General features: G+C 43.4%; 1 protein-coding gene across 1 annotated transcript in view; it reads right to left on the bottom strand.

Annotated features, from left to right (window-relative positions):
* The window catches only part of LOC112560769 (microtubule-actin cross-linking factor 1, isoforms 1/2/3/5-like), a 48,403-nt gene that overhangs the window by 10,461 nt on the left and 14,621 nt on the right, over window positions 1-23,321 (bottom strand). The window contains 35 exon segments of the mRNA XM_025232830.1: window positions 566-683; window positions 879-1,004; window positions 2,107-2,216; window positions 2,540-2,702; window positions 2,894-3,026; window positions 3,605-3,708; window positions 3,959-4,147; window positions 4,374-4,517; window positions 5,315-5,440; window positions 5,567-5,728; window positions 7,420-7,579; window positions 13,024-13,093; window positions 13,096-13,195; window positions 13,679-13,798; window positions 14,282-14,488; window positions 14,958-15,113; window positions 15,382-15,552; window positions 15,747-15,875; window positions 16,027-16,224; window positions 16,492-16,647; window positions 16,890-17,057; window positions 17,714-17,815; window positions 17,958-18,182; window positions 18,490-18,722; window positions 19,031-19,130; window positions 19,427-19,546; window positions 19,917-20,126; window positions 20,489-20,641; window positions 21,143-21,316; window positions 21,588-21,707; window positions 22,123-22,201; window positions 22,203-22,408; window positions 22,410-22,557; window positions 22,559-23,033; window positions 23,036-23,237. Of these exon segments, the coding sequence (XP_025088615.1) occupies window positions 566-683; window positions 879-1,004; window positions 2,107-2,216; window positions 2,540-2,702; window positions 2,894-3,026; window positions 3,605-3,708; window positions 3,959-4,147; window positions 4,374-4,517; window positions 5,315-5,440; window positions 5,567-5,728; window positions 7,420-7,579; window positions 13,024-13,093; window positions 13,096-13,195; window positions 13,679-13,798; window positions 14,282-14,488; window positions 14,958-15,113; window positions 15,382-15,552; window positions 15,747-15,875; window positions 16,027-16,224; window positions 16,492-16,647; window positions 16,890-17,057; window positions 17,714-17,815; window positions 17,958-18,182; window positions 18,490-18,722; window positions 19,031-19,130; window positions 19,427-19,546; window positions 19,917-20,126; window positions 20,489-20,641; window positions 21,143-21,316; window positions 21,588-21,707; window positions 22,123-22,201; window positions 22,203-22,408; window positions 22,410-22,557; window positions 22,559-23,033; window positions 23,036-23,237 (5,557 nt within the window).

The raw sequence follows: 23,321 nt of genomic DNA, 5'->3' as shown, positions 1-23,321 counted from the left end.
AGAGAGTGTTACATTTCACTGAAACATTCAAGAACAAGACTCCCATATGATATATTAACAATATAAAATATTAAAAGGCAAAAAGGACAATGTAAAAGGGTAAATAGTGTGTACAGAAAGAGTCAGGGCCTATGAGGCTACCATTAAACCAGAGGTTGTGAATAAAACCAAAACCTTAAATCCCATGGTAAAGCCCTCCCCTTTAAAAAAGAAAACTTCCAGTCAACATGAGCTTCAGTGGACACTTTAGATGCCAGAACAGGGGATAGAAATGTGTAAAACAGTAAAGTATCCTTGACACCAGGGACGATCTGGTGGTAGTGGTGGTGTCACATTGTAAAATCTGAAAATGTGTGGCATAGGTGTGTCCCATCATAAGTATATTAAGCACAACCTCTTCCTGCTGCACAGAACAGAGGAGGTAGGCACTGCCCTTACATAAAGATGGCCCTGAAAACAGTGAGGTCTCTAACAACTCTCTACCCAATCAACCTGAAAAGGTCAGAAGAATACCTTTACTTTTATTTTATTTTTTACATGGGCTATTGCTCTATTTGGATTATACCTTTGCAGGGATCATTGTTCAGTACAAATTCTTCCAAAGGAATCCATCCTCCTCCAACTCGTACCATGACTGATTTATTCAGCAACCGCACCAGCACAATTTTCTGCTTTTCTCCAAACTGTGAAAAAAGGAGAAACAAAACACCAAAATGTAGCACCCTTTTCTTCAAAATGACAGATTGCATTATGCTGTCAAGCAAAATGCATAATGTTTATCCCACAAATATACATACAACTACATAACTCACAGGATCGGGTAATGCAGGTCCTGAAGGAAACAAATTCTGTCTGCTAAAAAGCTGCTTTGGACTCACCCTGTATTTTCCTTCATCTATGCGAATTCCCCTAAACTGGTTGCGACAGGCACAGCTTGACGTCTCCAGCTCAATGGCATCATGAATAACCTCGTCATCAGATAAGGCTCTGCTGGAACTGCGTGTCTATGAGCCAAAACAATACTCATTAAATTAAAAAATCACCTAAACCTCATTTTTTTATCACTTACTCTGATTGCTTCAAAAACAAATGAAACTAGCTACCATCAATTTTAAGTCTAATCGTGAAGTGTACTTGGAATAGCAATAGTAGAAATTAGAAGGGAGGTGGAATTAGTGTTTTATGCCAAGCAAACAACTAAGGCTATATCACGCCTAGCAAGCAACTGAGGCTATATCACGATGAGTCAGCTATATTCTGGCACAGCAGCCAGTCCTGCAAACAATGCCCTAAGCAGAGAAAGAACAGAGTGCCCAAAACTGGATCTGAACCCAGGACAACCAATCCTCCCTGGCGACAGGGGCTAACCATTGTGCCTCTGGACCACCCAGCAACTGCACAAGCACACCCTTGGGAAGTGTGTTGTACAATAGTACAGCAATCAGCAATTAAATTAGTCATGGCAAGCTAGCCACCCTGCAGACAGGGCTACAACTGAAGAAAGCGTCAGCCACTGCTAAGCTGAAACCACAAGCTCACTCAGTGACAAGCACTTTACTGAGGCACTGCCAGACTGCCTTCAACGTAAAGAGATTACATGAACACAACTGGTGTGTACTTCAAACAAATTAATCAAAGCAGAACATTTATTCTGCAAGTTTACTGCTAAACATTATCTAATGGCAACAGATGCTGACTACTTTGCTTTATATGAGTGGAAAATGTTTCTGGATGATACAGATGTTGCTATTAACAGGCTTCATACTACTATGACAAAAACAAAATACTGACTTTTCCCTGACTTTTTTCATCCACTGATACCAAAAGCATATTTCGGGAAAAACCCACAAATTGTTATAAATAAAATGGTTTGCATTTGTATGAAAAAGAAACAACAAATTAGAAAGTAAAAACATCAATAGCATGTAACTATAAAAAAATTTGCATTTTTATTTGTGGTGTATTTGTGCAATTCATCAAATCCTTGTCTGCAGGGGCGGCTGGCTTGCCATGACTAATTTAATTGCTGATTGCTGTAGAATACCAAAAAACACATTTCCCAAGGCACTTGACAAATAAAAAATTTTATATAATATTAACTCTTACCTTATCAGGTTTCAAGGCATCTACAAAGTCTTTATAATCAATCAGACCCCTCTTCTCTCTGTCAAATATGTCAAATACTGCATTCAGTTCTGTCTTGGTGGTTGGAAATCCTAAATTAATTAGAAATGTACATGTAAATAAAATGGCTCTTTTGTAGTCTTGTGATTATTTCTTCAACCCTGCTTATGTTAAAATGTCGATTGGCTACAAAAAGTTAAAATCTCTGAAGATAAAAACGATTTATGTCAGGGTGAATGTTGTAAGAAGGCAACAAAAAAGGCCATATTAAACAGGCCAAACTTGAGCTCAAATTTGTTAGGATGATTTGATTACAAGCTATAATGACATTATCAAATGACCTATTATTGATTTGACTGCCACTTTAAATGTTAAAGTAGTTGAAAAATCCATGTTAAAGTAGTTGAAAACTTACTAGACTGCAGCATGCCACCAACAAACTCTTCTTGGTTAAGAAAACCATCACCGTCCTTGTCCTGCCTACGGAAAAAATCTGTGATGCGGAATTTTTTGGCTTGAATCCATTTGAGATATCGTGATCTCCAAGACTCAAAGTCAAAGCTCTTAAAATTCTCCAACTGCAACAAAATCACACATACACTTTAACAAAAAATTCACGTAAATAATGAAATTTTAAGAACTTATAATTGTCTAAATAAAATATTAAACTTAAACCATGAATTTTGTTTACCATTTCACAAACTAAGAGAATTGGTTTATAATAATTTAAGTTTAAAAAAAAAAATTGAAAATTTTCTTGGCTACCCACTTCTTGTAACATGTCGTAGGCATCTTGCAGCTTTTTCTTTCGCTCTATGGCCATCCTGGACACAGTACGCCATTTACTCTGCAGGGTGGCATATCGGGGATTGTTACGTCCTGCGTCATTGAGCCGCATATTGCTGTACACAAAGCAGTGCCCTAGTTTGTCAGCCCTTAATAAAATATCATGGATCACTTTGTCGTGTGTTGTTTATAATACTACTACTAAACATTTACACTAACTTAGCCAATTTTGTGAATCAGAATTGCACAAAGCACAGGTTTATATTTCTCGATGAAATCAGTAAAAATGTTACTGCAGCTCGACACATTGTTTGTACATAATCAGGCAACGTTTTCCTGGTGCAAAAAGAATCCTTAAAGTCAAGATATGACTGATCATGACATCACAATAAAAGATGGACCATCTAGTGGTTAATTCAGTAATTAGGAGAAATTTTTGGGGAAGAGGGGGACAATTGGTTTTAAGCTGAGCCAGGTTTACATCATGGTAGAGCAGCCAGACTTGTATACAGATGCCACATGCAGAGAAAGAACAGCATCCCCTAGATGAGATCTGAACCCAGGCCAGCCAATCCTCCATGTATTGGTGAGAGGTACTAACCATTTTGCCACTGGAGCACCTCAGGAAGAAAAACTGACAAATTCTTAAAGGTTAGTGAACTACAATGTCCAGATGCAAAGAATCTACATTTACCTTCCATTCCTCTGTGCAGGACTGTTGGAAGATTTGGCTTCTGTGGACATTATGCGCATAAAGTCATCAGACTCGGACAGTTTGATTAGTTCTGCATAAACCTCCTGTGTTAGACAGCAAATGGTGGGTTCAAGTGATTAACGGGATAATGTGTATGAAGTTCTGCTGTCTAAAACAGACCTCATTTTAAATTCAGGTTGTGTAAAAATAAAATGATGATGATGTAACTAGAATATCCTATCATAAAATATTCTATAATGCAAAAATGAAGAGAGACTATTTAATTTTCTCATGATGTCCAACACAAAGCCTGTTGGGACTAGGATAACACCATCTGAATAGGATAACACACACCTGGTGTTCTTTCAGCAGAGCATCTACCACATTTAAGTCATGTGGAATGGGGTCACTCTCTTTAGTTGCTAGCAAGGCCTGATATTCTGTCAATGTGACTAACATATCTTCTAGGCTTTCAGCCAGACCCTGCAGTTGCTGACGTGCTTCTCGGAGCCTCTCTCCCTTAGCTTGTGCTCTCTCCAAAAGCTGCACCATATAAACACAGCACACTTAATATTCTCATTTTGTAAAACTACAAGATCAGCATAACAAGACATCAGGTGAATCTGATAAAGGTGACAACAAATATTATTAATTGTAGGGTGAACTGAAGTGTAAACAAAACAAGACGTGTGCAGTTATGATTAACAATTTCTGTATGATGTGAATTTTTAAAAAATGGAATAAAAAAATGTTTCTCATCATTCTTTACCTGGTCCCAGCGTGTCTGGGTAATTGTAAGGTAGTACTTCACAAAGCGAACAGCATTTGGATGACAGCTGCTTAATATCTCTTCTGCAAGTGACTTGATCTTGTCTACGTGTTCTTGGTGGCTCTTGAGGTCCTCCTCAAATTTCTGTTCCATTAAGCCCAAAAGATTTTATCTCACACAGGTACATGCACAAGAATACATAAAAACATGGACATGTACCATAATCAAGTGTTTTGGGAAACTATACAGCTACAAACAATTGATTTTTGTGTTCTGTAGGCAGCGATAGTCAGAATCAGTTTTATGAGTTAATAGACCATACTGCTTGTGCATATACAGATTGTGTGTCAGCTACCATGATTATTTGTAACTGTTTCAGTGATTTTCAGTGTTTCAGAGGGTTATGTTTTGGAGTTTGCTCTGTGTTCTTTCTCACAATCCTGCCACCTATTCTGGTAAATTCAGTCAAAACGGAAACTTGAAATAGTCAAACTTTAAATGAATGCAGTTTTACCCTGTGAACTAACTATTATAGATTAGAAAATTTGGGACTAAGTTTTAATTTTTGGAAATATCTGTGTTGTCTGAAAATTTTCTTATGTCTGCAAAAATAAATACACAATTTCATGACAATATGTCTCCCAGCCTTTCTGCTATGTAAAGGTGGTTGACACTCTGTTCTTTTATGGAAAAAACAATAAGGTAAGCAGTTGACAATTGCATAGTACCAGGTACATATATGCTGAGTAATTTATATGAAATATGCGAGAATGAAATATTTAATATTTTAACAAACTGACTTACCTCACCTACCTGGTTACAAGAGAATATGGTCCATTCCTGTTATTCCTAGCTAGCAATGCTCATACATCTTTTAAAAACTCACAAATTTAAACCCATTTTTGTTTCACCTTGCACAAAAATGATCTAACTTGACTAACCTCATGCTTTTCTATCATCTGAAGGATGGCCACTTCATCATCAGGAAGTGCCCGAAACTTAAGCTGAGCCTCTGCTTCAGGTAGGAACTCCCTCATGATGCTAACCACTTCCTGGAACTCTTCTGCCTGAAAATATTTATAATTTTTCCACATAATTACAAAAGACACTAGCGTGTTAGATAATCACTTCACTGTATGAATATCTAGTGAAAACAAAACAAAAGAGAAAACCAAGATAAAAATTATGCATACCAATTTCAGGGCGTCCGTCAACTTGTTCTCCCGCACTTCACAAAGATAACTGACATTTCCCCAAAGTCTGGATAGCTCTTCATGCTGAGTGTGAGACAGGTTCCCTGGAGCTCTCATTGTTGTAATGGTTGGTTCTCTGGCTGCTAGCTCTTGTTGAAGATTCTAGAACATTAAAACACTCACCCCTATTAACTGGGTTGAAAATCTTACAATCCTTCTAGAAAATACTGACACCTTTCACAGCATGTTTAACTGATCATCTGTACAACTGAAAATATGTATACAGTTAAAAAAAAATCCTAATATGAATCAACAAAGCCATTAATTCATGGGAGTTGCTCCGCAACTGTACTTCTGGAAACATGCACCAAGTACAGAGAACACTTTGCAAGATCTTCAATATTTTTTAATACCATTTCTATTTGTAGCCTAAGGAAAGTAACTGAAGATGTTGCTTAAGAAACAATGTTTTGGCAGTTATCTTTCTCATTGTTGTTTTGGGAGATATTTTCACGCAAATGAAAAATCTTCCCGCCTTAGTCACTTTCTTCAGAAAATGGTGTCAGAAATGAGGAGTGTCACAGTGATTCTCAGGAGTAAAAGCTCTTGTTGTTGCTCACCTCCCCCCCCCAATCCTCGAAATGGCCGTAGACCAAATAAAACAAAACAGTTCGAGTTCAAGTTCTCACTGTGAACACGTACTTACAGTAGCTCGCCATTCTCCCCTCTGCTAAGGTATGAAGTACATGAGTTATGTATATGCCCTAATTTAATTTGAGAGATAAATATAGTAAAATAATAAAGGAAAAACCTTTTGCTCTCAAGCAGTTATGTAGTAGCATCAATGAGTCAGTAATAAGACAATTAGGAATTTTTATATTCTTGATATTGGAAAAATGTTGTTTGATGGTGATTTGTCAAGATGCATGGTAACTGACCAAAAGAAAAAGAGGATTTGTTCAAGTGCAGCGTTCAGCTCTTTGCTCATACTGTAACCAGCCCTGTGTTTTCCACACTTGAGAACAATCAGCCATGATTCTACCTGTTTTTCCCATTATGTCTACTGCTTGTGTGCCATCAGTCAAGTATAAACTAGGTTATTTCCTTTTTCCAGATGACAAATGTAGCTGTTTATGTACGTTTGTTAGCAATAATAGCTAGCTTTAATATTCAAAAGCTCATTGCTTGGTAGAAACATGCTTCACCTTTGTATGCTGTCCAAATTATCTCCTTTCACCCAACTATGTACTTCAGTCTAGTTACTTCTCTTTGTGAGATAAAAAAATGTTACACATGGCAATTATTTACCTCCCTTCAGTGGTGGGCGCAATCCTTTATCAAATGAAGAAGTCTCAGGAGTAAAAATTATTTGAATGCTGTTATTTGGAGATACTTTGTGACAACAGCATAGAGGTGCTTGCTGATTATTCTGTATCTGTTTTGATATCTCAACTGGATTGTCAGCAAGTTTGTGGGTGGTGTCCTACTTTTTTAATTAAATTACTTTCCTTTGTGGTCATATAGCTGACAAAAGTACAGCTTAAAGCAAATTTCAGTTTAGACAATTTTAATTCTGATTTATCTATACAGTAATATAAAAGCTATACCTTTACCTTCCACAGTTATTTGAAAATAATACCAAAAATTCATGTTTCCTGAGAGTAAATCTGCTCAGGTCTGAGACTATAGTGAATTAAAAGTATGTGCACATTCCTGCACAGTAGACAAGCAAAGGTTCCTGTTCGGAACGATGCTGGGGGACTGTTAAAATAGCTTGAAGTATCTGAAACTCTGGATGTTGATATATGAGCTTTCTTACTCAATAATGCTCTTCCTTGCTCTATTACACTTACTCTATGCTGCTCAATGAGCATGTGCACAGTGTCCAGATCACCCAGCACGGGCAGGTCATCAGATAGGGTGGCTTCTGCCTTCTGAAGCCAGTCAAGAAGTGAGTGTAGGGCATCTGAAACTCTCCCTGATGTCAGCAGTGCCTCATCCAGCTTGTTCTGGCTGTGCATTAAATAATAAGATTGTGTAAACATATTATATGATATGCAGTTTAATTGTTACATACATAAGGTCACTATTACTTTATACAGGCAGTCCTCGACTTATGACTTTGTTCCGTTCCTATGTTGTGTCGAAAAGCGATTTTCGCTGTAAGTCGGAACATACGTACATACTGTACGTAAATCCTATCCTAACACAGTAATTATCAAAAAACACATATAAAAGTTCGCGTTATACGACGTTTACAACGCAAAAGCATTTAAGTTGAAACAAGGCTTTATACAGTAAATGGGAGATGTGTCATAACACGAAACATCATAACTCGGGGCTGACGTAACCCGAGGACTGCTTGTATTGTACATTTTTTGCCAGTGTTGCATCTAGTTCACATCACCAAACCCAAGTTGCAAGAAATATTGGACATTATGTGCGCTTTTGCTTTAATGTTTAAATCTTTGTCAGCATCTGAGAAAAAGACTGTATTGTCATCATCTGAATCTAGGTCTCATCTATTACTGTACACTTCAAATCATGAACTACATATCTCTTACTGTCTTTTGTGCATGCATTTATACATTATCTGAATGTGCGTGTGTGTTAAATGAAAGAGAGACAGACGTATGTTATGGACACTGCTATGTTAGGGTTAGGAAACTTTGCCAGCTCAAAGTTTTCCTTTTAGATAAGGCAATGATGAAAAGCTTAATAATGCACAAGACAACCTGAATTAAACCTTTAGTCATTTTCATGCTCCTTGGGCTTGAAGCATTCATCTCATATTTTGTGTTAAAAACAATCTACACACACAATTCTAGAAAACAAATGTGTGAATTTATATCTTGTATGCATGGCTGCTCTACAGCAGCACATATACTGTCATATCAACAGAAGGTGCAACAAGGTTTTGTCTTTATCTGGTGCACTGCACACCACCAAGTCAGCTCCACCAGTGAACAAACCACTGAGTAATAACAGGGTATGACTGAAGCTGCCCACAGCACAGTGAAAGAGTACTGACCCTCGATAAGATTGTTCTTGCTACCATGGGCTATATTTTTATTTCTAACCCTAGACTTTACACACTGTACAAATGACAGGCTACTGTTCTAGTGTAAAGATATTGTTTGGTTGCTTCGTGTTTGACGCGTTAGTAAACAAGCACATGGCTGTCTCAGTGTGCGGTCCATGTTTTTCTAAGTGTGCTGCGCCTGTTAACCTTGCTCGTCCCACAAAACCTACATGCATAAACTACCCTTGGTAGCCTCTGCATACCTGCATCTTCGCTACACTCCCTCACTTATCAGTCAACGAACGGCCACAGATTGCAACCTTCCTCCTCGCGTCAGGTAGCGATGTACAAAACTCATCAAAGATTAAACTAAATATAGCATTCTCCTCAACAAAGGGTTGGCTTTTCTGAACGATGTGTGTGAAAATATATGACAATATATAAAATACACAATACCCTGACCCACTTCACATTTGACTCAGCCCATGGCATGTAACACCTGAAGTTTAAGTGTCTCCAAAAGCCACTGGGCATCTGTGAGGCTCGTGAGTTACCTCTTGCTTTGAAGCAAACAATAACAACAACCTAACACAGGAGACCACGTGAGATTACCAGAAACTACTTGCCGAGAGCTAAAACTGACTGTTGTTTTCGAGACAGACAACACAGCGCTGCCCTAACACTGGGCTGCGACCACAACTCGCCATGTTGGCTTACTTCAGCGACTCCATGTCGAAAGCAGACGACAAAGTTTCTTTCTTGACTGACCTTGACGATCCGCTGCTGCTGACGTTGCTGGATGAGAGTCGGCTCGAGCGAGAGTTAAATGGATACTCCCCGCCACTGTCGTCGTCGTTCATGTTCAAGCCAGCCCTGAGTCAACCGTCACCGCTGTGCACGCGGCCTAGTTAGCCTACTCCATCTTGAAACGAGGCGCCAGGTACACACAGGTATGCTGACGTAGGCGGGAGGTGACAGTGTGCCCGGCAGGGGGGGGGGCAGTCATGCGGCACGCACTCCCACCGGACGGCGCGACACTAGGCAGCACCCGGCCGGCGATAGTTCGCTTGGAAACAGCGCCTCGCCTTCCTCACCCGACCACCCGAGCGACTCCAGTCACCGGAGACGATAGACATGTCGTGCGCCATCACAGCTCCGAGCCACGCTGCGCTTCAATGGCGTCTTTACAATAGACCGGACTGCTGTCTTCCGTGCACGCGAATTTCAAGTACAATCCATCTCGTTAGCTCGCCACAATCACCCATTCCGACCCCAACACAGAGGTTGAGCGTTGGCGAGGGTGGCGACGTATATGTATTTGCCTATTACCTATATTTCCTATATGATACAATAGCTAGCGATAACTGGGGGAACTGCTGTCTTCCACAGTGCTACGAGAAGTCCTGGTGGGTGTTTTTTTACAATGGTTTTAAAAAGGTAGGAGTACACGCGGTGCTGACTTTTACCAGGGGTCAGTTTTCCGTAATTGCTACCCTGGCCCGCGGCAGGGTGGAGATCAGGCAATGAAACGTCTTTCTCAGCCGAGTACTTGGTGTTGGCGTTTAGAAAGCTGAAGTGAAACGGTTTGGAACTGAACATGCAGTCAGGGCTAGGACCGACAATTGAATGTATTGTCCGTAAAACAGAGAGAAAAATAAGAGAGAAAGAGGTGAACAACGGAAATGACACAAACATAAAGATAACTGAATTTTAAAACTGTATTTTTATTGCTTTCGCCTGTCTTTATCTCTCTATATCTTTCTTTACTCATAAGGGATGATAATATTCAATATTTTCAGTTTATTCCCCTGGTGACTGACATAAAATACATCTGTGTTTTGGTGCATACCTTTACAAATGGGCAACAACTCACACCTGTAACACCTGTAACACAGAGTCCATCCACCATCTACACTAGCGGTCCCGCGGTCCATGTTTGTTGGTGAGTACGACAAGGGGAAGGACATTGTAGATCATGTTCATGCACATTCAGTCTCATGCACCTCTTCGCTCCAAGTGAACATTTCAAAAATGGATGGACATGTGCTGATCATCTTTGGTTGTCCTAACGGATATAACTATCGTCTGTATTCTGTAACTAGTCTCCGCTAGGTCACAGTTATTCTGTCAGTGAAAGAATGTACCTTGCGGTACATCGGGGATAATCTCCATTCAATATAAACAATTTGCTATAGTGTGCCAATTTGGGACATGTCAGTGATACAGTTTTGAGAAGACAGCTGTCACGGAGCTGCAGTCGTTGACTATCTGGAAGCGCCGGTCTGTCGCATTCACTTCATACACAACAGTCTCTGACCGACGGGATCAGTGTGATGACAGATGCAAGGCATGCATGTCGATAAACTTCATATCACACTGATGATGTTACTCTGGCAGCATCGACCCAAAAGTTTAAGGAGTAGGGCTGGGCACTTCACAAACTACTGGCTTCTGCTGCCTCTCATACCTGGCTCCCCGAAAGGTTAGGGTGCGACCTTTACCTTACACTGCGGCACAAAGCATGTCTTGATCATTACATCACGAATCGGCAAGTAGTGCAGTAATGGTGTGTGTATATCTCCAACTGTATGAAACAATTTCTTTGCTGCTTTGCGTAGTTGCAGTTGTATATTTGGACTTTTTATTATAAAGAAAAAAAAAGCGACAACAGTCATTAGAGCAGAATACAGAACAACAGCAGTTGTTACACAAAATAAGATACAGACGCGTTAGCCTTTACTTTTTTATTGTGGTTAGTCTGTGTGTTTGTCACTGAGTCAGAAGAGTTTTTCTTCCCTGTTTCCAATTACTTGTTACATGGCCACGCCGGTCTAACGTGCGTGTTACGTGTGTGACACGCACTCTTGGGTCTGTGCATGTGTTTGTGTTGATGGGAAGCCATGTTGACCACTAGTTTGATGACAGGAGAAGTTGACAGTCCAGCCAAGTGATATGGTGTATTACATCACTAAACCAAACAGCTTGTCGCATGCCGTACAACTTCACCTATTATATGTACCAAGACATGCCGCGTGAAAGCTACCTGGCGGTTGTTCCTACCTATCCTACCTGTCCTACCTGTCCTACCTGTCCTAGTCCTGCAGAAAAGGAAAAGCAAAAGTTGTCCAGCGTTTTGAGCAGCTGCTGGACAAGTAAAGTGAAAGTATACAGTATTTCCTGCCTCAATAATGAGCAGTTTATCATATTTGTATATAACATTTCTCAATTTCCTTTTCGCATTTATAATAAAATTTGTAAAGTGCACTTTCCCCTGTGGATGCAAGATCAATGCGCTGTCCGCGAAAAACTACAAAGGAACCAACAGCCAACTATACAAGACACATATTAACAGATTTTTATGTTCTATTGTTTGCTCGCTCTTTCCTTTCGTTCAGCTGCCTCAGCCTATTCTTTTGCTATTGGTGAGACATCATTTCACTGTAATGGAGCTGTGTATGTTCTTCTCAAGGCTGGATATATGGTACAGGCCTACATGCACTTGAGCCAGCCGTGCACTTGAGGCAAAACAGCTGATGTATTCACACAGGTTCAATCCAACAGTTGGTCACATCATATATGATGTGTATGTATATAGCTATATATATATAGCTTCTACATGTCGCTGATCACATCATAACCCATACACATTAGACTTATGGCTGAGCATTCAGGTCGCATGACTACATCAGAATTAATACACGTTGGGTCACATAAGTGACTAGATGACACGTAATATACAATGCTTATACAATAAGAACATAATACATATTTAACGAACAATCGTCTCAGGAAAGCTGTTCGTTATCCGAAATGAGAAAGAAATTTCTGTGACTGTGTGTGCAATATAAATGGTGTTACATAAACATCAGATAGAGAGACAATTTTACTCTTTTTCTGTAGTGTGTGTCCAGTGTCTGTGCTTCTGACTTTTGAGAGAGAATACGAATCACATATCCGACAGACGCATGCCACCTGGAATTTTCCTTTTTCATTCATTTGTTGTTCCTTGTGTTGTTATTGCTCTTAATCTTCTTTGTGAGATGATTGAGATTTCTTATTAAAATAAAGCACAAAAATCACTAAATAAGAATATGGTGTGTATACGAGAGAAAGATCCGACGTTCGGATTTGTTAAAAAAGTCTCAGGGGCTAGAGAGAAATTGTGGTTCTGTGTGTGTGTTTTTGTTAGAGAGAGAGAGAGAATTTTGTACTCTGTGTGTGTTTTTGTGTGAGAGAGAGAGAAATGTTTGTTGTGTGTGTGAGAGAGAGAGAATTTCGTATACTCGGATGTAGAGAGAGAGAGAATGTTGGTTCTGTGTGTGTGTGTGAGAGAGAGAGAGGATTTCGTACCATGTGTGTGAGCTAGAGACATGTTTGAAAGTGCGTGTTTGTATCTGTGATACATTAGTGCATGTGACCTCCAGGTGCTCCTAACCTTTTGCTGATGACGGAGCGGACGGCGTTCCACTTGGTGCGGAGCTCCTCCAGCATGACACTCAGCACTTCCGCTCGGGGTCAGTCTTGGTGCACCGGTCCTTCAGGCTGCGCCCCAGTCGAGTGGTGGCGAAAAACGTGGCGTTCCGGGTGGCCAGCTGTGTCTGGAACTTCTGGAAACACATCCGTCAGTCGTTGTAGCCGTGCGAAATAATTGACAGATGTATACAGATGTGTCCATGCAGACACACACAGGTATGTGTGCCAATCTCCATTATCTCACAAATTGTTGAAAGTGTCTCTGAATCGATTCTGGATTTCACTTAGGAGGTATTATTCTGAACTACCAACCAGTTCACGAATCAAGAGAATTCTTCTCACGAATTTCCCCGTGGAAAACAAAATAGACTTTGGTTGGATAGATGGAGAGAGTTTTAGCTGATTGTCCAACAGGTCCTTCTACCCTTTCCCCCATTTACGTGTATCCAGGCTGGTACATGCACGTGCGTGAGTTTCTGTGTGAAGAGAGGCGGCCTACAAAATATTCAGATATTACTGTTTTCACCAAACAAAATGTCTTACAACAGTACTGTAGCAAAGAAACACCCGTATAACCTTGTGGTGTGACATATCGTGTGACACATGGCACATCGTACCTTTAGCTCCTCCAGATCCGTCTTCATGAGGTTTGGCTGTTTGTTGGGCGATAAGAAGCTCGACAAAGACGCTGTGCTATCGTCCAGCCATCGGCAGAGGTCCTGCCAGGCGTCTTGGAACTGAAAGCACAAAGAACAAATATGTACAGACAGTTTAACCATAAGAGTGTAATGCACTACACCGCTTGATCATCATTATCACCATCATTATTATTAAATGTTTTATTACATATGATTAAAGCAGGAAGCCGCTAATAGTGAGAGAGCGAAACTCATCATTTCTTTTTGTGCACTCGACCTGTCGTTCTCCTCTTTGCAAATCTATCATTTTTTTTCCTCTGCACCTCGATCGTCTTTGGCCATCAACACTGGTGATAAAACACTTAAGATCTTTTTTTTCAACCAGATGTAGTTTCTTTTCTTGCATGCAAGAAAGCTACCCATAGAAACTGTTTGCTTTGTGTCGCCAGCTCACACTTTTAACTTCTTTATAAGTCTGACCGTTGTCTTCCATCTAGCTCCTCTCATCTCTTTATCGTCTAAGCTAGCCTGTCAGTGTCTTCATCACATAGCTTAGTCTCTTGTCTTTATCACGTGACCTACCCTCTTGTCCTCCTTGAAGGCTTGCTGCAGCAGACGCCCACGCTCGTCTGTGCGGCGCAGAATTTTCTTCCAGCGCAGCCGGATGCCGACCAGCAGGTTCTTGACGAAGATGGTGTCCTGCTTGCGGCCAAAGTGTTTCAGGAACGTGCCGCTCTTGTCCAGTATAGCCATGCGCTCCGACTGCGCCGCCAGGTCCGCCCGCACAGCCTGCCAACAGACAAGTCGCTGGTTCTACACGAAAGTCACCAACACAGCCATACATGCCATTAGCTTTTAAACCCTCAGTTGAAATATGGGGATCGAGTGCTGATGTACACATGAGATTTGTGGCAACGAAATGCTCGGCATGTCAAGACTGATGCACTCAAGCGAGCCCACCATCAACTACGATAAAACACGTGGTTTACACCCTACACAATGTTTTTTGTGGGTATGTCAGCACCCGATAGCTGATCACAGCCCTATAACATGTACTGTACTTTGAACAACTAACCCGTACAAGTAATACAGAGCTTTTTTTTTACCTGGCATGGCATGCTATGTATAGCATGACTATATAGTAGCATGTCAACTATATGTTCTGATTAGCATACTACACAGGAACTGCTGTGTGTACTAGTTATCGTGTGTTCTGACCAGCACACCAGACAGTGTACCAGCCACTCTATGCACTCACATTATGTTCTTCTATTTGCTTGAGGATGCGGTCGACCAGCTTGCTGGGGTAAACAAACGCCCTCATTGAGACCTCCGTGGTGTTCAGCCAGTCTGTGAAGGCCTTGAGGCTGTCGTGGAAGTCGTGAACATTCTTCTTGTTTTCTTCCATCTTGATCTGCAGAATAACCAGTAAAACTGTCTAAAATACACAGAACATACGGACCCTGACCTGTACAAAATCCCCGAATGTTAAAGGTATATTTTCTTTGTTGCTTCCTACGTCAGTCTTTCAGTTTCCCTGCCCTTTAGTTGTATCTTATGTTCCTGTGGCGGTACCTCTGTTTTTTTTTGTTTTGTTTTTTTAATCTATAAAATGCAGCAGCCAGGTTAGCATGGTGTCAGAAGAGTAGGTGGCGCAGTAAGCCGTGTCCTCGTACACTGACCTTTCTCTTGATGGCGCGCTCGCGCGTGTCCTGCCAGCGGTCCCGCAGTCGTTTGATCTTGTCCGTCACCTGAGCCACGTCCTCGGGACGCGCGGAGGCCGTCATGTGCTGGGCTGTGGCTACCTGAGTCTGCACACTCCTCTCGCGCCCGTCCAGCTCCTGGCAGCGCACCTGTCACCACAAACAAGGGTACAGCATACCCGACACCTCATGACTTGAAGAACACCTCAGCTGTGCTCAGGCTTCGTATTAGGGTGTCATCAATGTCTTGGTCTAATAAAGGGGCTGGTTTGACTTATGAAAGAACTGTCTTTTGGTGATAAAGGGGCTGCTGTCGTCTACTGACTGAAAAGAGGTTGTCTTACTGTGAAAGCGTTGTACTGGTGTTCACATGTCTCAGGCAGCGCACCAAAAGGGAGATTATTTTTAAGTTCATGGCGAAAGTCGTTGATCGCTTGCAGGTTTCTGTCCACTTCACCAAGGAATCGCTTTATCTGTGCACAAAGAACAGTCCCTCTGCATGGTGTAGGAAGACGAGCTTAGTGTCAAAAACATTTACCTAGACAATGACAAACCGCGTGACAAATGCGGTATAACTGTGGTACTGTCACACACACTATCTAGATACACTAGTCTCTGTAGTACCTGTCGCATCTTGTCCTGCACCTCGTTCTCGGCATCCTTGGCCAGGGCCTTAGTGGTTCTCAGCATACTGACCATCACCTGTCGTTTTTCTGATAGTTGATGGTATTCGTCGATGTCTGTCTTGTGAGCGAGGTCGTCCACAGCCTTGGTTAGTCGCCGAACCGTCTTCTCCTGGTTGTGCAGGTCCGACTGCATCAGCTGTAACATCACCTCGATTTCTTTCAGGTATTCATAGTTCTTACTTAGATCAACTGTAATACCACACCGATTTCATTTACTTTAATGAACGGATGAGGATGAATACGTATAGGGAGGCACATCTTTCTTCATACGCTTGTGTGACTGCATGTGCGGGAAGGAAAATCTTTTTATAGATACACACCTGTGCAGGTGTACGAGGTGGGAACTACACCTGTAGGTGAAAACGAAAAAGCAACTTATTGAGCAAGGAACGGGAATATTCACCTGTAATTTTCGGAGGATAGTCTCCAAATATTTAGGATCTCCATTGTTATTCCTTTGGCTTTTAATGTCCGCCTGCAGCTGCTCTAGTGTAGACATGACGTCCTCCATGGAATAGTCTAACTTCCCGATTTTCACCAGCATGTCGTTCAGTTTTGTCTGAGAACAAAAAGAACTGACATCAACAAGAAACATCACTCAAGTTTTGACGATTCATTAAAAAGACAAAAGCGCAGTGCTGATAGTCACAACACATGAGAAACATCAGGCACGCCACTGACGGGAGAAGTGGGCGGTGGGTAGTGGACAGTGGGTAATGGGCAGTGGGTATTGAGTAGTGGGCAGTGGGCGGTGTCCAGTGGGCAGTGGGCGGTGGGGCAGTGTGCGGGGCGGTTGCTGACCTCCCTGTCGGCGATGCTCCTCAGCAGGTCGTTCCACTTCTCGTTGGCGGCCAACACGGGCCGGTACAGCGCCTCGGCGGCCACGGGAGACTGGTCCTTGAGGGAGTCCAACTGCTGGTTTAGCTGCTGCATCTCCACGATGTGCGGATGCACCTGACTCTTGAACAACTGACAACACACAGACGTTTCATACTAGTAGGAATTTGTGCATCTCATGTACCTGATAGATTAATTACATTACATATGTACTTGCATTTGTCATCTCTTTCATTTCATTACAACGTGTATTAGATTACAACCTTTCATATTTCTATTTTTATATTTGGTAATTTTTTTATTTACTGCAAAATGGGAATAATCTTGTACCTAAAATAATACTGTTGTCAGGACGATAAAATAAAAGCCCAGAATGATCCTAAGATGTAAGTATTTCTTGTTGCCAACAACAGTTGAATGTATTTGCAGACTAAATCTTACAAAACATCAAGAACTGTCAAAAACTACCCTAACGATGTTTGCTGCCCTGTCAAACCCACCACCATAAGCAAAGAAAAAAGGCACCTAGCAGTTATGCAACAAAACAGGATTCAGTCAGCGAAAAAAAAAGCGAAAATAATAACACAAAACATTCAAAGTTCTGTTTCGGTTAAACTACATGGCCATGAGTTACTAACAAGAGATAACTTCAACTATCTTGACAGTGTTGTTAAAAGGGATTGAAGTAGCTAAACAGAGCTGACTGAATTACTCTTTTATACTACTACTAATAATGCTACACTTTTTTAAAAAAAACTGACCTCTGGGCTTACATGTCCGAGACTCACCTTGATTTCCTCGATCTGCTCTGTGAGTTCCCTGATGTCACTGGCTGGAGGCCTCATGCTGGCCATCTTGTGCTCGGACAGAGGCAGCCAGGAGCCCGCAGCCTGTAATCAGATGTTATTAGCAATGGAGTGAGTATTAACCGAAGATGTGGTTCAAGTTGCTCAACTCTTTGCCTTCAAGTCTCCGTACCCTTGAGTTCAAAACTGTTCATCTCTGTCTGTCACACACGCACACAGGAAGTACCTCCAGCAGGTGTGAGAAGTGGTCGGCGTGGCGAAAGACCTTCCGTAGTTCGTCGCCTCTCTCTCTCACGAGGTCGTTGACATCATCTGCCAGTTGTGTCAGGTCCTCCAACTGTTTCTGCAGCTCAATGCGGCCCGGCTCCCCGCAGTTGCGACCCACGTCGTCTGCGTACTTGCGGCAGTCGCCGATCAGCTCCTTGGCTTTCTCCAGCTCCGTCTTGATGCCCTGTCACGACCATCACACTGCTCTTACCCAGGGTCTGTTTGTATCCAGGATTTGTACCCCAAACTGTGCGTACCCACCGAGCGCATGTACCCAGGAATTGCATCTAACATATTTACCCTTCATGCAAATTTGATTAAGAATAAATCTTGTTGTCTTTCAACATCCTATACTCTCCCATACTTTTCATGCCTGGTCATTACAACAACAACAACAACAACAACAACAACAACAACAACAACAACAACAACAACAGTCATACACATAGGCACGCACACAAGCCACTCACGCCACTGTCGTGGCCACTCACCGCCAGTTCACTCTGCTGCTCGCGGATGGTGGCGGTGTCGACCCCTGGCAGCTGCTGGGACAGGAGGCTGTCCTTGAGGTCGCGCAGCGAGGACAGCACGTCGGTCGTCAGGTCAAAGTACTGCGTGGCGTCGTGCAGCACTTGTCGCAGCAGCTTGTCGCGCTGGGTGGCGGATGCTCCGACATTCCCATACAACTGAGTTATCTCGGCCACCCGAGACCTGACGTCTTCAACTGAGAGAACGATACGCCACACAAAATACTAGTTATCATCTGTAGCTGGCCAGCTCGAGGGCTTGCAGTTTTTTTTAAATAGTGAAATCGCAATCTCTCCTCCCTTCCCCAAGCCCCAAAATATTTCAGCAGGCTGGGGATCAGTCTAGTGTCTCGCCTTGTGCGGCTCGACTAACCGTGGTCTCTGTCGTATTATGTCAAATACAAGTGTGTGTGCTTTCCTGCTTGCTTTCTCGTGTGTGCACTTTATATACATGTGTGTGTGTGAGAGAGAGAGAGTATATGTGTCAGGTGAGACGTGCTGTTACCTTCCCCAGGGTCGTCAATGCCATGTGACATCAGATCTTTTATACCTTCTTCAGCTTTCAATAATGCGGGTTTCATGCGCTCCAGGTCTTGAATCACCGACTACAACAAGAAGTGTCATGATGTCGTGTTAAAATTAGTATGTAGACCAGTAATGCGCAACAGATATATTACAAAGACATAGATACAGGAAACATCCTTAAAGTGTTCAGTATCGTGTAGGTCTGTGGGTGAGGGTACAGATGTTGTGAATGTGCATATATGCACAGCTGCACGTACATACAGCTAGGGTGTGTAGCTTGATGGGTGCATAGCCCGGTGAGTGTATACAGATGGGTGGTTGTACATTAAGGTGAGTGAGTGCCACGTCAGTGTTAGCTTTTGAAGATGTCGCTGACCATGTTTTCGTCGATCTCATTGCGCAGTTTGGCGGGGACGGCCGGCACGGGGTCGGCGCTGCTGACCACACGCTTGAGATTGTCTATGTCCTCCAGCAGCTGGTCCAGGCCCTCCACGAACTGCGCGACACCACAACATAATGTAAGCATGTAAGCCATGCACACAAGCTACAGTAGAGGAAGAATAAGAACTGGTCTGCCAGTCATGAGTGCTGCATTCTTCGGCTTTTTTATCTCCGAAAATCTGTTACTATCGTGGCCAAGCAACGAACTTAAACGACTGACATTTATCTTTTAAGTGAAATTGCGGGTTGAAATGCTATGATGTACTCTGGGACTTTTTTAAAACAGCCTCATACATCTGAGTTTTTCGTCGTAGAACTAAGATGATGGTTCTAACCGGTTATTCTGGCCATACACCCGCTTCGAACATTAGGTTCCAGAAAATCGTCTTCATGGATAATATAATAGTCATAAAAGTTTTGCTCACTTCTTGAGTTAGTTTTCTCTTTTTCTCCGCGAGTTCCCTGCCTCTGGCGCGCGTGTGTGATCGCAATGTCTCGTAGCGCGTGTTGAGGGCCAGCAGCTTGTTGTGCAGGTCCCCCGCCTCCACCACGCCACACACGTCCATCAGGTCCATCCCCGTTGAGTTCAGGTCGTCGATGAACAGCTTGTGGTCATCGATAATCTGCTGCGTCGTCTGTCATTGAAAACAAAGGGACAAAATAAAGAATGAAATAGTTTGAAACATTGTAATGTTTGAGACATTTCGACATCTTAGCAATTTTCATACCGGAAGTAAAGGAATCTGGCTACACAGTCATAAACAACAGTCCAGCTGCAGGTTGTTTTAAACAGTAGTCCACCTACACATTATCTTTAACAACCCTAGGCTAGCTATAGCCTATACTGTTGCATGCAGTGGTCTAGCTATACATACTACCATAATGGCTTAGCTATATACTGTCATGAACAGTGGTCTAGCTACATGCTATACTGTTAGAAACAGTGGTCTAGCTACATGCTGTCATAACCGTTGAGACATAATGTGGATGTCCGGACCTTGAGATTGTCGTGCTGTTTCTTAGCTTCCTCCAAACTGTCGCCACCCTGGTTCTGCGCCTTGAGCTCCGCCTCCATCTCCTCCAGCCATGCCTCCACTTCCGACAGGTTTTCGTTCAGCTGAAGGGCCAGCGGCAAGGCAGACTCGAGTTGCTAGAATAAAGCACACTGAACATGTCAGTATATTGGTCATGTCACTATTAACTGACAAGAGCAGTTGAAAATGCGATGTGTTTGAAAGATGCGATTGTAGTGGACAATAACGAGCGTTTGCGAGACCTAACTGTGGAAAAATTGAAAACTTAAAAACTTGTCTCAGTGTAAATATGGCTGTCTGCGCAGGGTGCCCCGCCCCGACATATATATATAAGATAATTAATAGAAAGTCTGTAAAGTACACACATAAGATGTTTGCTAATTGTTAGCAGCTTGTGACGGTGCAGTGAGCAAAGTCGTTAATAAAATGTCCGCAAGAAACGTCAGGCTATTTCACTGCTACAAGCACATTGACTTCCTTCCTCGCCTCCTACTCATATCCCCTCCCGCGCTTACACCCAAACGTAGCCAGCTAACCCAGTGTAGCACTGTTGTGACCCAGCAGGTTGGCCTAAACTGTCAGCCCGACCCCCCTGACCTCTAGGAGGAGACGCTAACCCGCTGCCTGTCGGCGCTGTGGTGACTTAGCAGGTCCGCCTGGTTCTCGATGCTGTCCCAGCGACTTTCGATCTCCTCCGTCTTGGTGTTGGCAGTCTCGTGCAGGTGTGCCCTGCCCTTGGCGATGAGCTCTTTCAACGTGTTTTTCCGCTGCGTCAGATCTTCGTGGAACGCCTGGAGAGAAAAAATGTGATTACAAGGCCTCACACACACAAACACACAAACCACCTAACTGGCGTGCAATCAATCGGTTTACCAAGTCCACCTGCTGCAACTGAAATTCCTAGCAATGGGATATGAACACTCAAGGACGTGAGATACGCATTGACCAGCAGCAGGTGGCTAACAACTACGTTCTACGTCTCTACGTTCTACGTCTCTACGTTCCAGAGAATAAAGTTAATGACACAATCAATGACTGACAGAGTGCAGCTTGTCTACTCACATTGTGATCGCGCAGCTGTGTTCTCAGTGTTTCTGGGTCCACACTGATCGGTTCGGCGGTGTTGATGTCGTTTTCCGCTTTGTCCAGGTACTTGAGAAATCCCTCCACCTCCGTAACAGTCTGCAACCGCGAGAAAGTAAGAGGATGGAGGTAGCCAATAAGATTCGGGTATAGGCCAGACAGAGTGAACAGGACAGAGTGTACAGGACAGCGGCAACAGAACAAAGAGACAGACAGTGTGAACACGACAGCGTGCAGTGAACAAGGTGTTTCAGACAAGGTGCACAGTTTCACTGGCCGTATTCAGGTGGCGCTTTAAGTTTCAAACTGATCCTCACCCACGCAAATGTAAAATTTAAATCACGTACCCAAAACATTTAAACAGGGCCGTATTGATAATGAGAGTATTTAAATTTTAGAATAAATCAAATATAAAATAATTTGTGAGAACTGTACAATGCATGTGTTAGAAAAAATAATCCACAAGTCCCCGTGGTTAGACACGTACTCATGTACAGCCACAACAACAACATACCTCGAAGGATACTTCTTTGACGAGCAGCTCTGTCAGTTCGTTCCATTTGCCCTCCATGTCAGCGAGGGTCTCCTGCACCGTACTTGTCCGTCACGCGATCGTCGTTCATCAGGTTTTGACTGATCCTGCGCAAGTCCTTCAGTTCCTCCGCTCTCTCCTCCTTACTCTCCAGCAGCCTGTGCACTTTGGCCCAGAGCGCCTTGCCAGGCGAAGCTCGTGCCGAGGACTTGACGTCTCTGAGAGCCTCGCCCAGCCAGTGAACCACGTCAGACGCTCGGCCGTCGAAACACCTGAAGCCCCGTCGCCACCTCCTCCAGCTCACGTGTCCTGCACTCCGCGAAGCGTTGCACGGCGCCCAGCCTCTCGCTGACTTGCGCCAGTCTGTGGGTCGCGCCAGATACTCCTCCTGTCTCGCCAGCTAGTCGCTCCAGCAGCCTTGTTGCTGCTTATGTCGGCGTTCATCAGGCGCTGCTCTTGCAGCTGGTCAGCCAGCCTCTCCTTGTCCAAGCTGATGGCGCCCACGCTCTTTAGCTGGTGCTCAGCCCGCTGCACCATGTCCAGCACGGCGTCCAGGCGCGTGGCGGCGTTGTGCTGGTGCGACAGGGAGAGGTCCAGCTGCTCCTCCCGCGCGCCTATCTGTTGCAGCAGCGCGCTGTGCTGCTCTGCGCGATCCTCCATCACGCTGTGCACATCGTCCAGCAGCCACGTCAGCCCCGCCTCCTTCAGGCCTTCCATCAGGCGCTCCCCCGCCGTCGTCAGCTCCTTCAACCGTCGCTCGTGTCCTATCAGCTCCGACTTGATAGTCCGCACGGCCTCCAGATCCTGCTTGTCCTTACCGGGGATTTTGCCGAGTTCATGGCTCGTCACCTTCGCTACTTGTTCCTCAAGTTTAGGATAGACATCATCAAGTTGTCATTAAGCTCATCAAAGGTTTTTTTGTTTTTAACGATGGAAGCCAGGCGATCTATGTGTCTGGAACACTCACGGGAGACGTCTTTGTATTTGGCCTCAATGGACTCCAACTCCTCGTCCAGGATTCCGATCTCCGCCTCCTCCCTGATGGTGGGCAAGATCTGAAGCCGCGTCCGGTAAGCCTCTACATCACGCTCGAACTCCTATAAGAACAGAGAAAAGCTTGAGGTGGAGCGGGCCTCGACACCCAGAGCACTTACTGACCTCGTGCATAAGCTTGTTGCAAG

Source organism: Pomacea canaliculata, linkage group LG1 (assembly GCF_003073045.1).
Source record: "Pomacea canaliculata isolate SZHN2017 linkage group LG1, ASM307304v1, whole genome shotgun sequence".
Lineage (NCBI taxonomy): Eukaryota > Metazoa > Mollusca > Gastropoda > Architaenioglossa > Ampullariidae > Pomacea > Pomacea canaliculata.
Note: the sequence above shows the minus strand (reverse complement) of the source record. Positions and strands in the feature narration are given on the sequence as shown.